Source organism: Podarcis melisellensis (genome assembly GCF_964234715.1).
Source record: "Podarcis melisellensis genome assembly, chromosome: 12".
Taxonomy (NCBI): Eukaryota; Metazoa; Chordata; class Lepidosauria; order Squamata; family Lacertidae; genus Podarcis; species Podarcis melisellensis.
This window is the reverse complement of record NC_138544.1, coordinates 39,138,829-39,152,456: the sequence shown is the minus strand read 5'-3', so window position 1 is coordinate 39,152,456 and position 13,628 is coordinate 39,138,829. Positions and strand designations below refer to the sequence as shown.

General features: G+C 44.7%; 1 protein-coding gene across 20 annotated transcripts in view; it reads right to left on the bottom strand.

The window, feature by feature from the left end:
• The window catches only part of KIAA1217, a 358,771-nt gene that overhangs the window by 98,447 nt on the left and 246,696 nt on the right, over positions 1-13,628 (bottom strand). For 13 of the 20 annotated variants that reach the window (XR_014173276.1, XR_014173277.1, XM_081931416.1 and 10 more), the window contains one exon: positions 2,315-2,395. The exons of 6 other annotated variants lie outside the window; for them this stretch is intronic. Coding sequence is in view for 11 of the 14 variants with exons in the window: in XM_081931416.1 (XP_081787542.1) it covers positions 2,315-2,395 (81 nt within the window). In the remaining 3 variants the exon portion in view is untranslated. Of the gene's footprint in view, positions 1-2,314; positions 2,396-13,628 lie in introns of those variants that run through there. One more of the 20 variants, XM_081931422.1, reaches the window with a different exon arrangement.

Here is a 13,628-nt window from a genome sequence, read left to right as displayed (position 1 = left end):
TTTTAATGGGCCATGCAGTGTGATCCTATGAATGTATATTCAGGGGCAAGCCCCACCCTTATTAGTGGGGTTCACTCTCAAGTTAGTATTCAGCAGATTGCAGCTTGAGTGATTTTAGCTGGATCAGTGACTATGTGGTTTGCAGTCTTAGGGAAGGAATTTTTTTTTAAAAATGAAATCTGCAGAATTTCCAAGCAACCTTGACTACTTCCCTCTAATGTTGATCATCCGCATTGTTTCCTGCTGATATGATCAGCCAAAAATATGCTCTCTTCCAAGGACTGTAAAGAAATTAACATGAAATATGTAGGTCAGTTGTTCCTGCTCCCTTTTTTAATTGTGTAGAAGCTTCCTAAGATGGTTCACATTTTCAGCTGCTAGTAAAAATTAACTCCATTCTTCTGAGGAGACTAAAAGGAAAAGGATGTTTGTACCAGTCTAATAGATCTAGTTTGGATTTATTTTTTGCCCCCAACCAAATTCACTGACTTGTTGAGATGTCACAAGGTGCCTGCTATAGGATTGTGTGCATCACCACACTGTTCATCACCACACACCATCACCATTCCTTCCCTTTTCAAGCTTACTGTGGGATCTTAATCAGGCAAATGTTGGTTATTGGTAACTATTCTTGGTGACCATAATTTGCCTCAATGTCCACACTGGGCATACTGTTGTTATTGCAAACTATAGTTTACCTCCCACAATCGGAATAAGGGACTATGGTTGGAAGTGGGCTTCTGATTCCAAGGCTGACTACAGTTACCGATCAGCACACGTTGCCTGATTCAGAAGTCGCTGCAAATTATGGTTTCTGAGAACAAGGCAGTGGAGGAGATAATTGAAATGTGTGAGGGAAGTAGAAAGGGGGAGGCATATAAGCCTGCAGTATTTCCCCTAAGCCTATTTTATGATCTGGCCATGACATGGAAACTGGGCCTTTAAAAAGATGAGGGGGTCCCAGATGCACCAGCCTTGCCTGAAGCACAATATGAGGAGGAATAGTACAATAACTGAAGAAGTGGAACCTCAAATGTTTCACTACAAACTGAACTACTGAGAGACAAAACAGTTTTGGTGGGCAATTGCCTGTCAGCTCCAGAAAGGTACATAAACCTGAGCTTTATCTTCCAGAGGATAGCTCTTAACAAAACAATTTCACTGTAAGGTGTCCCAGGGCCCTCACATTCTTGTACCTGACAGAAGCCTTTTTAGTTTTTCAAAGCTTGTCAGGTCCATCAGGAATACTGTTTGTTCCCCATTCTCCAAACTATTGTTACATCTTGCAACAGGTTTAAGCTAGAAGTCATGTCCCCCGTTATTACTGCCACAGTCCTTATTATTAGAGCTGTCTCCATTTCATGTAGGGGCAGGAGGATTCTGCCAGCCACTGGCATTTTGTAATGCTGAAATGAAAATAAAATAAAACTTAATATACTGGTTCAAGCCCAAAATATCCCCAATAACTTCCTGAAGTCACAGTAACAAGAAAAACAGAATAAATAGATGCTAAAAGACATTATTACGTGAGCCTTGAGACAATTTGTTCTGATCCAAGGAGCAAATTACACTCCCATTGTCTCTTGAACACAAATATCCAATGGGCATCTGAAATGAATGCAAGGGGAAAGAAGAATGTGTTTGTGACATTTCTATACAAAAGCTAATGGGTGTAGTAGAGCTACTCAAGTACAGACCTTTCCTTGAAAAATTATAATTGCTTACTGTGACATATAAGATTTTTCTAATTGAAGTGCTGTTATAGAATTTGAAAAACACAGGGAGACAAAAATGCCTTTTAGGCACAGAGGAAACCTATGTATGAAAGAAGCTGTAAAGACCTTACTATATAAATGCAAAAGCTTTAGGCAACTTTCCTGCATAGCAACAAACGAGCGCAGGCCGATACATATGACACAAGAGAATATATGAAATTGCTACATTTGAAACAGGAAATACAATAAAAATATAGTCCCAGTGCAATATGATCGTGTTACTAGAAATTATGTGGTTCTCAAAAGGCTGAGGAGCTGATCCGTCTTCTCCATGCCTCTTCTGATATGCTTTTGATATGCGGAGACTTTGTCATACAGAAATTCGTCACTTCAGAACTAATGTTAGAAATCGGTGTCCATGCATTTTGCTACCCAATCCACATCTGGGCAGGAAAACAGGACATGCAGGGCCAGATTTAACCAGGGACAATTTCACTCTTTGGGATGGCAAGCTTCACACAGTGTGTGGAAGGTAAAACAAAAAAACAGCAAGTTCAATCCAAGGCAGAATGCAGAAAAAAGAAAAGTGAAGTACTAACTCTCTGAGAGGATTCAATTTTCATCAAGTACCTTTGAATGTCAAGTTCTGAATGGAGGGAGACCAACATGCACTGCAAAGCCTGTGAATCAGAAGAGAGAGAGAGAGAGGAAAAAGAAGGGGGGAGGGAGAAGAGAAAAAAATTAAAATAAACAAAACAAAAAGATGGAGTACAAACATAAAATGGAAATGTACAGCAGTAAAACAGCAGCGGACTGGAAAAGAATAGGACTGAACAAAGCATAAAGAGTATGAAGAAAAGAATTAAATAGCAGGCAGTACTGGAAGGTTTCAAGTTGGGAATTGTAGCTGCTTGCACACTTATCCTTATTGTCATTATTATTATTACAACAATTTATTAACCCACTGTCTCAAGACGATTTATGTGTAAAATAATTAAAACACAATTTAAAAACACAAATGCAACAAATACGTTGAAAACAAGACTCGAATCCTAACAAGAGGACACTCATGGTAAAGACCCATTTATCAGTCTGGGAAAGCCTGTCAGGAAAACGAAAAGGAAAGACTTCTTCAGTTGTTTCCAGAAAGTGCAGGCCATGGGCATCTATCGCAACTCAACAGCAATGCTATTCCACAGAACAGGGGCGATCACACTGAAAGCCCTGCTTCACGAAGAGTGGGCTTCTGAAATCTTTGGGACTTGCAGGAAAAAGTCCCCAACATTATACATCTACGTGATGTATAATGGATAAGGTATCTTAAAGAACATACATCTGAATATCCTTCACCTTTTCTCTCCAGCATTCCTGCCAGGCTCCATACTGAAACTTCTCAACATTTTATCCCCTGTCATCCAGCTTCCTTTCCCCCTACCTCCCCAATTTGCTCATTAAATTTGGCAAGGGGGATTCATTCAGTAAGGAGTTAATAATGGCAGGAACTGGACCCATTAAAGAAAAAAAAGCACAAGAAAGGCTTGCTGCTTAATGAGCAGTAATCCAGCTTCCGTTGATACAGAAACAGTTCAGCATTATAAATGTAAAGGGACCCCTGATCATTAGGTCCAGTTGTGACCAACTCTGGGGTTGCGGCGCTCATCTCGCTTTACTGGCCGAGGGAGCCGGCGTACAGCTTCCGGGTCATGTGGCCAGCATGACTAAGCCGCTTCTGGCAAACCAGAGCAGCGCATGGAAACGCCGTTTACCTTCCCGCCAGAGCAGTACCTATTTATCTACTTGCACTTAGACGTGCTTTTGAACTGCTAGGTTGGCAGGAGCAGGGACCGAGCCATGGGAGCCCACCCCGTTGCGGGGATTCGAACCGCCGACCTTCTTATCAGCAAGTCCTAGGCTCTGTGGTTTAACCCACAGCGCCACCCATGTCCCTTTAGTTCAGCATTATACAGGTACACATATTCTATCAGCTTTGGATAGTCACGATGTGTAAACACACACAGGAAGCAAAAGTGAGGCATTTCAAAAGAGCAGCCCCCTGGTCTCGCCCCTCCAAAACAGTTTCACTGAAGTGGCTCAACCCACTACAGGAACATGTGTCCCACATCACATTCCAGGTACGGAAGCTGAGTGGATCAGAGATCAATCCAGTCCTGGCAATGGGTCTGTGCAGAGGGAGCGGGCAGGCTCACATAGGGCATGCAAGGCAGGTTGCGTGGAACACAGAGCTCAGTGCAATGCCTTGCAGCTGATCTCTGCCCTTCAGTATGTGCTGCCTGAGGTGGTCACTTCACGCCGCCTAATGGTAGGAAAAGGACTATTGCACAGGGAACTGGATGGCCACCTTGTGAACAGGATGCTGGACTTAGCTGGATCTTTGCTCTGATCCAACCAACAGCAAGGTCTTTTTAGAGATGGTTTATTGCATGGTATTAAGAGTCTAGCACTCAACATCACAGAGCAATCCCATGCATGCGTACTCAGAAGTAAATTCCACTGGGTTCAATGGAACTCAATTCCAGGCAAGTGTGTTTAGGAATGCAGCCTAAGGCTATTAACCAGTTTGTACTTGGTTAGGCAAACTGATTTCCCCAAATTTACCAGCAAACCAATAAATTATATTTAAATAAATCTGCATATTACCTAATACTCAAAATAGGTGCATTTCTGAGGTGTAAGATACTACTGTATTCGATTTTATAGTAATAAGTGCAGTAACCCAACAGAATATAAACAGCCCCTCTAGTGTAACTCTGACCCACAGAATAAAGCTTTCATTGACTAATCCAGTTATTAAACCAGTTCAAGCTTGCAGTCCTAATAATAATAATAATATTAAGCACCTAATTCCCAGATGCATTACAGAGAAAATCATAATGTTGATTGCCATCCAAGAATTAAGAGATGGAAGTGAGACCTAATGAAAACAATGGCAGGATCTAAATATGCAGATACCGGTATTTAACTAGGAAGGACCTGGACTCTGAAAGGGCTTAGGAAGGAAATTGGATCAAAGGCATATTTCCTGCAGATGAGGATTTTATTGGACTATGTTGCGGGGGGGGGGGGGGCAGGGAAGAGAGATTTCCTGATAGAGCTTGCTTTGGGTGCGGAAACTTTGAGGAATGGCAATTCTGCTGAAACATGGGGGTCAGAGCTAAATTCAGCAGCTGCATATTAAAAGCCACACAACCATTTCAGCCATCACATCACATTGAGGCTGGAAGCCTAGATGAAGAGCAGGCATCGAATGAGACAAGCATTTGGCAGTTGCAATCAAGTGGAAAGAAGCGAAGAAGAATATTTGCAAATAAGCACAGAGATAGCAGCCAAGTCTCATAGGCCTGGCGTGTCAATAGTAAGAACAAAGCGGAAGGAAATTTGGGGAAACATTTAAATGCACACTCCTAAGGCTACATATTTCCAAAAGCTATTCATGACCTGGCTTCTGCATCTCTCGAAGTACACACATGCTTGAGTTCCAGCTTCCTAATATAAAATGCTGGTTAGCAACAACAATGCTGGGGGGGGGGGAGGACCCCTTTTACCACCTACATATGGGGTTTTTTTGGGATCTTTCATCAAGCTGTTTGAAGGACATGTTTGGAAAATTACTCTTGCAGCTCCAAAGATTTGCCAATCATTTTCTGTCCCCACCCCTTCATTATTAAGAAGACAGAGATATGCAAAAACAATGGTTTCTTGCTTTTCCCACCCACTATCGGTACTTTTTGTTGATTCTCTCCCCAAAATCATTGTCCTTCTCTTTCCTGATATTGCTGGGGAAATTATTCCATTGCTCATAAGCCGATTATGACTTACTGGAAATAAGAAACACACAGAGATAAGCTGTAAAGAAATGAAGATCGCTATTTAATAGGGATAATATATTGAAAATGAGGTATGGGGTGGAAAAGAATAAAAGCTGTTTTCAAAATTCAGCAATGTCCCTTGCATTTGGATCTGTTATTTCCCTCCTAGCTTTACTTTCTTAAACTGACCTGGTTAATCAAAAGATACACCAGTTCTGTAAGTAACACTCTAAAGCACACAATGGCAATTTTGAGTGTTAGCTGAAATTGGGGGATATCTAAGTTCTCCCAAAAAAGGTTGCTCTGTTGTTAGACCTCACTGCAACCTTCCCATGTGTCAGCTAAATGAAAATGAAAGGTTTTTTCCCCCAAGTTCAAAGTCAGAACATCCAATTAAACCCAAGAAAAATGCTTCAGATGGTAACTCAAATGACTTACACAGGGAAGAAAGTTTTTATCTATCTTATAGAATCACAGAGTTGGAAGGGACTCTGAGGATCATCTAGTCCAACCAGAGGCAGAGCTAGCTGCTCTGGCACCCGGAGTGGCACACATGCCCCAGGGGTGGGAGCCGTGGGGCAGGGAGAGCATCCCAAGGGGCAAGCCGCCCATAGGGGGTGGTGCAAGCCACCCATGGCAGGCTGCTTCCTGGGCGAGGGAGGGACCCACAACACTTTGCCAGCAGCCTTCCTCCCTTCACTGAGGTCCAGCGCCGAGGGCCTTCTGTGGGTTCCCTCGCTGCAAGAAGCCAAGTTACAGGGGACCAGGCAGAGAGCCTTCTCGGTAGTGGCACCCACCCTGTGGAACGCCCTCCCACCAGAGGTCAAAGAGAAAAATAGCTACCAAACTTTTAGAAGACATCTGAAGGCAGCCCTGTTTAGGGAAGCTTTTAATGTTTATTAGGTTATTGTATTTTAGTGTTTTGTTGGAAGCCGCCCAGAGTGGCTGGCCAGATGGGTGGGGTATAAATAATAAATTATTATTATTATTATTATTATTATTAGGCACACAAAAAGACTAGTTAGTATGTTCAGACCCTTTGCAAGGGAGAGGGAGAGGACATGCTAAATACACACACACAGTGAGAGAGATACACTCTTAAGCCTGAGCTTTCTCTGGCACTATTTAAGAATCAAAGTTGACAGCACATTGCAAGCTTGATAGCATAGCAAAACCTCTACTGTAGCCCGTGGGGGTGGGGGAGCCCAGCTATTTGGTACCAAATCATCCAAATGACAAGGTTTATATATCTACCTTATTATTAAAAAAGGCTTTCATGGCATTCCTCTCTTCTTCCAATAAGTACCTGTCATCCGCTCATCAGTTCCAACAGTGACACGCGAGTTAACAAATGGCTTTGTTCAGCACACACCAGTATATACTTGCCTAGACTATATAAGAGTCAGACAGGAATTTGCTCATACACCCTGGCTAGCTATCTCTGAGAAATTAGTCAATCTTTTTTAGCTGAAGAAAAAGCTTCATCACACAAGATCCTGATTAGTCAAGGAGGCTATGTGGTATACGAGAAATGAACCCAGATTTCCTCAGTCCAAGTCCAGTTTGCCACACTGGTTTAGCAATTCCCACTAGCTTCTGACAGAGAAGAGACAAAGGCCAAGTCTGAAGGCTGTCCTATCTTGCCATCCACAAATAGATTCGATTTTACATGAATTTGCCAAGGCTGGGCTGCGGGCAGCAGTCTGTGCTGCAGTTGGAATCAGGAGCTGTCGACAAAGCCTAAGGGTCAGGAGAACCAAAGGCCAGCCAAAGGATACAGGACCACAGGGTAAGGCCTTTGTTGCTCAAGCAAGGCTTAACTTGGACAGGAAACTACTGAGTAAACATGCACAGCCTGGATCCAACCCACTGAAATGCACAGTGGTACCTCTGGTTACATACTTAATTCGTTCCGGAGGTCCGTTCTTAACCTGAAACTGTGCTTAACCTGAAGCACCACTTTAGCTAATGGGGCCTCCTGCTGCTGCCGCGCCGCTGTGCGATTTCTGTTCTCATCCTGAAGCAAACTTCTTAACCTGAGGTACTATTTCTGGGTTAGCGGAGTCTGTAACCTGAAGCGCCTGTAACCTGAAGCGTATGTAACCCGAGGTACCACTGTATTTGGGGTAGATACGTTAGGGGCGCAGATTAGGAAAGTTCTGAACAGCAAACAAATTCTATCAAGCCCCAGCTAGTTTACAAGAAATATCTGTTCACGTGCATCTCATTTAGCCGAAATACATGCATGCTTCTGGCTCTACTGGGCTTAGAAAGCCGGGATGTAGGAGTAGACTTGGATTCGAGGAGCTGATGACATAATTGTTCAGCAGCCAAGTCTGGGTTTTAAAAGCTAAAAGAATCTGCAGCATATGAAATCATTTTCAACTTACAAAGCTTCCAAGTCCTGTGCCAGTCTGCTTTGCTTTAAATATGGGGTACCAAAGAACCCACAAGTTCTTACACTTGAAAATATTACTTCTAACGATACCCAATTCTTCCACTTCTTTGTTGTCTCTTATTTTATCTCCCTTTCACCTTCAGAATGGAAATAAGCCTGAATCCAAGTGTTTGTTAGCATAAGAGACCACATTTCTGAAATCCCCTATTCCTGGTTACTGCCATATACACTCACGGCATCATTCTGGAACAGAGGTGGGGAACCTGCAGCTCTCTAGGTATTGCTGGACTACAAACCCTATAGTCCCTGACTGCCTGGGGCTGACAGGAGCCCAGCAACCCCGGAGGGCACCAGGTTCCTCATTCCTGATCTGGAATAAATAGTTCTCAGTGGTGTTTACTGCCAGGCAAGACTCTAGAACTGCAGCCCCACGGTCAAACCAGATGATGTGTCCACACACTGTATCTGTACCATTAAGTGCAGGCTTTATAAAAAACACAATCTGCCAAAAGGAAGAGGGCAGCCAGGGTGTGTGTGTGTGCGCGCACAAGGGAGGTAGGGGGTAGTATTAACCCTTTGCCCTCATTATGGCCCCAATTTAGGGCTCGCCCGCACTTCTGCTTGGCCCATGCCTAGAAAGCATGGGTCTGAGTGGTTTTCTGCTTACCTCTCAGCTTCTAGGCAAGCATCCTCAGGGAGAGATTGTTCCAAATCTGGGGCACCACCACCAAAAAGGCCCTCTCCAAAAATTGTTATTAGCCAAGCCTCTTATGGCAGAGGTGCCTCGGGAAGGGTCTCTGACGATGAATACAATTGCTGGGCAGGCTCCCATGGCAGCAGGCATTCCTTCAGATACCCGAGTCCAAAGTCACACAGATTACAATAGCTACTTTGCAAAAAGCACCACATTCCTGCAAGTACCAAATAGTGTGCCAAGATTTGTGACATCCGAGCAACAAGAGGATTGCTTCGGGGAAGATGTGCAGACTGCAGGGGCAACAGCGGGAAACAAACACGCATTTATTGTGCAAAGTGCTGACTAGGCAGCAAAACTACTGAATCCATGAGAAAACAGTGGGGTGAGAACGGAAGCAATTGTCCCTTTGGTTCATAATGCAGAACGGCTAGCATTCCTTCAGTCCTGATTCCTTGACCCAAATTTCTGAGGAACTTTTGTTGCATAACAACGCAAATGCATTATAGCCATTCCTTCATGTTTCACAAGAACTGCTTAGCTTTTGTCTCGGTCTGTTCCACTTGCCTCGGGTGGAAATTCTATACCTTAACAGAAGCTGCTACAAAATGTATAAATCCGGAGCTTCCCTCTCCGCACCCTTGTGTCCTGGAATGCATGTCTCTTGTTACTTAAGTCAAAGGAAAGAAACTGATGTTGTCAGCTCTCATCAAGACAGATGGTTTCCCCAGGATATCCGGGCTGAGTATTCCTACTCTAGTTATGCCTAGAGTAGAGAGATATGTGGAGGACTTAAGAAGAGCCTGCTGAATCAGTCCAATGGTCCATTGAGTCCAGAGTCCTGTTCTGGCAACCTACAAGCAGGACCCGGGCCCAAGAGCCCTCTCCCACCCTGTGGTTTCCTTCAACTGGTACTCAGATGCATTGCTGCCAACAACAACAATAATTACCGTATTTGTCGCCCCATAGGATGCACTTTCCCCCCTCCAAAAATGAAGGGGAAATGTGTGTGCGTCCTATGGGGGCGAATGCAGGCTTCGCACAGATCTCCGGGCTCCCGGCTTGCGGAGAGTTGCCTGCAATCCGAAGGCTGGGCGAGCTGAGCTCAGTGCGCCCAGACTTCGCGCGGCTCTCCGCAAGGCGCGGGAGCCTGACACCGGGCTCTCACGGCTTCCGGAGAGTTGCCTGTTCTGGGGGCTGGGGTCGGAGGAAGCTCGGGCTTCCCCCGCCCCAGCCCTGCACCTGGGGGGTAATAATTTCCCCCCCTTTATTTCCCCCCCAAAAAACTAGGTGCGCCTTATGGGACGGTGCGTCCTATAGGGCAAAAAATACGGTATTCATTCCCCCCCCTGCCCATCTGGCTGAGTTTCCCCAGCCACTCTGGGCAGCTTCCAACAAATATTAAAAATGCATTAAAATGTCACACATAAAAAACTTCCCTAAACAGGGCTGCCTTCAGATGTCTTCTAAATGTCAGGTAGTTGTTTATCTCTTTGACATCTGATGGGAGGACGTTCTGAGAAAGCCCTCTGCCTGGTTCCCTGTAGCTTTGCTTCTTGCAGTGAGGGAACCTCCAGAAGGCCCTTGGCACTGGATCTCAGTGTCCGGGCAGAGCGATGGGGAGTGGAGACGCTCCTTCAGGTATACTGGACCAAGGCTGTTTAGGGCTTTAAAGGTCAGTACCAACACTTTGGATTGTTCTCGGAAGCGTACTGGGAGCCAATGTAGGTCTTTCAAGACCGGTGTTATGTGGTCTCGGCAGCCGCTCCCAGTCACTAGTCTAGCTGCCACATTCTGGATTAGTTGTAGTTTCCAGGTCACCTTCAAAGGTAGCCCCACGTAGAGCGCATTGCAGTAGTCCAAGTGGGAAATAACTAGAGCATGCACTACTCTGGTGAGACAGTCCGTGGGCAGGTAGGGTCTCAGCCTGCATACCAGATGGAGTTGGTAGACAGCTGTCCTGGATACAGAACTGCGCTACTACTGCTAGGCCAGTACAGCAATCACCATATCACACACATCTTCAGTCTAGGAAGGGACATCTGGAAACCACACAGCCAGGAAGTAAAACAAAAACAAAAACCGGCACACAAAAATGGCAAGCATGCTCACAGCATCCCTGGAACCACTCCCAGTGGAACCAGTAAATGACTGTGTCAGCACTGACCCCCACCACATTGCTTACACATGGAGGGAGCCAATGAATTCATGACAATGGGTACATGTCCTAGTACCCTCACCACACCGTGGACGACGGGGGTGGGAAGACTACATAGCCTTGGTGCAGGTTCTTCCTCCAGACATCCAACTGGAGCAATGCTCAGGAAGGGACCATAGAACCATACTGGAACAAAATGTATTTTCTTGGCTCAGCCACTGGAAAAAAATATGTGCGCTGTTAAGATACATTTATTTATTCTTTAGAGGAAACTGGGTTGTTGGTTTTTCTCTCTCTCCAAGCAGTTGTAATATATATTTTATTTAGAAATAGGAGCTTGAGAGAGAGAGAGAAAGAAATTCAGAGAGCACACCAGGTTTAGCCTCCAGGGAAATTCTTTCACAGTAGTCTTAGGCAATAAATAATCTCTCTTTGTGTTAAAACAACACTCACTGAAGTTCAGAACTGGAGCATCTGCACTCTGGAATGCTCCCCAGGGTCCGCCGTAGAGAGCAAAATGCTGAGGTTTGCTAGGATTATTACAGGGGAGTTTCCCATTTATAATAAGTTGCTGCAGCTTAGGAATCTTCTACCTGGGAGCAATCATTATTAGAGGTTAAAGCCTCGAAAACCCCGTGGTGTTTGTAAAGCAGAGGCCTAATGATCCAAGCCTTGTATGATGTTTGTATAGGGACTTGGGATTCCCACTGGATGTCTGACACTATATAAATATAAAGTGATTATCACTATGTCTATAGCCATGAATCCTTCTTGGCAGTCATAAAAAGTGAATAATGCCTCCCCACAAGGCATCACAAGACTGGGCAATTGAAACGGGCCCGGGGACAGACTAACTATGCCGTTCCAACACAACCCTTCTGCATTTTGATCTCCCTGGGAAGTGGTGTCCTGAGCAGAATGGGAACAATGATTGATCACATTTTAAATTCAAGTTAATGGAGGGCAGAGCTATCAATGACTATCATTAGCCACTAAACAGCACAAAGTGGCTGAATGTAAGATACTAGGACTGAAGATGATGGGATGGTCACCTCTGCTGGTGTTAACTGAGAATACCCTTCATTTGTCTGATGAACGAGGCTCAAGACGAGAGATGGGGCCTTCTCCAACTGGTGCTGGACTCCAGTTCCCATCACCGCTGACCATTGGCCATGCTAGCTGCGTCAAATGGGAACTGGAGTACAACATCCAGATAACGACAGGTTAGCCACCCCTGTGCTAAACCACCGTTTAGTGCTATGTTAAAACCAGTCCACAGAGTAGGGATGAGAAACATGTGGCCTCTCAAAATGTGGCTGGATTACAACTCCCATAAACACTAACCACTGGGCATGCTGGCCAGGAATGATGGGAGTTGGAGTCCAGCAACATCTGGAGAGCACCAGGCCCACAAAAGCTTCTGAAACAATTAATCTGTTAGACTTTAGGATGCTGCTAGACCTTCCTGTTTTTGATTCACTTGAGTTCCTCATCACATGGTTGCACAGACCTTTCCCACAACCATATCCACCAGATTCCATAAAGCAGTTTTCGTGACAATTTTGAGCCAAAGGAGGGGGTCTCCAACTGCCTTTGTTGTTTCCCCAGGGAGCCAGGACTGTGATCCTGTTTGTCTTTGCCAGCAATCCAACACAGCACCTGTTTTTTAAAAAACCCACAACAACAACACTAAGCCACACTTAAAATTCACTTTTTAAGGCTAGAACTAAAGCAGGATTCCCCAAAGACCAAGAAACCGAATTTGAACTCAAATTCAATCCACAACCCAAATCCCACATGCTCCTGTGTGGGCAAGTACACCCATCACACACAGCTTTGGCTCCTAATCTTTGTTTTCATTCTCTCTTGCAGACAAACTGGAATTTGTTCTGCAAGTACACAGACTGAGAATTTGTGCTCACTTTAGAAAAAGAAAACCCAGAACACAGACCCCAGACATCCTGTAACTCTGGCTGGTTTGGGTGCTGTCAGAGAAGCAGCAAAAACAAAAACGGGGTATGTGGGAGGCACTCAATATAAGATTTAGAAAAAAACAAATAGCTAATAAGGAAGGCCTTTAATTGTGTGAGCAATCAAGGGACTGTGAAAGGCACAGATCCAGTTATACCAGTTTCCTTGGTTCAAGGGCAGGGAAATTTTGACCTATAGGCTGGTTCTACCAAGGAACTTGCCTGGATCAGAGCAGAGGCAGTTTAGCCTTCTCTCCATTAGAAATTTGGCAGACGGCATGGAACCCAACCAACTGCGGCTGCAGAAAGCTCTGAAAGGCCACATTCACACGATACATTTTAAGCACTACGCTACCACTTTAAGAAGGCATGGCTTCCGCCAAAGAATTCTGGGCACTGTGGTTTGTTAAGGGTGCTGAGAGTTTTAAGGAGGCTCCTGTTCTCACAGAGCTGCGATTCTCAGGGTGCTTCACAATTAATGCCTGGAGAATAAAGGTATCCTTAACAACTCTTGGCACCCTTCACAAACTACAGCTCCCAGAATTCTTTGGGGGAAGGCATGACTGTTTAAAGTGATAGCTGTTATCGTGCTTTAATGGTACGATGTGACTGTGGCCAAAGTCAGAAGAAGCCGAGAACAGCATTTGGCACTAGCAGAGACCATGCACATGCTTGTCACTTTTTCTTCCTCATAAGACACCAAGGAAGGAAAGCTGAAGACAGAGGTGGTCCTTGGAAGGTTTCCAAACAGGGAATGTGATCGTTGGGCTGAAAGGGGCTCTCCATCAATGGGTTAAAAGCATGAATTTTATTTTTAAAAAACTATGAGCAGGTGGGGTAAATCCTAGCTATTTTCCCCAGAATAA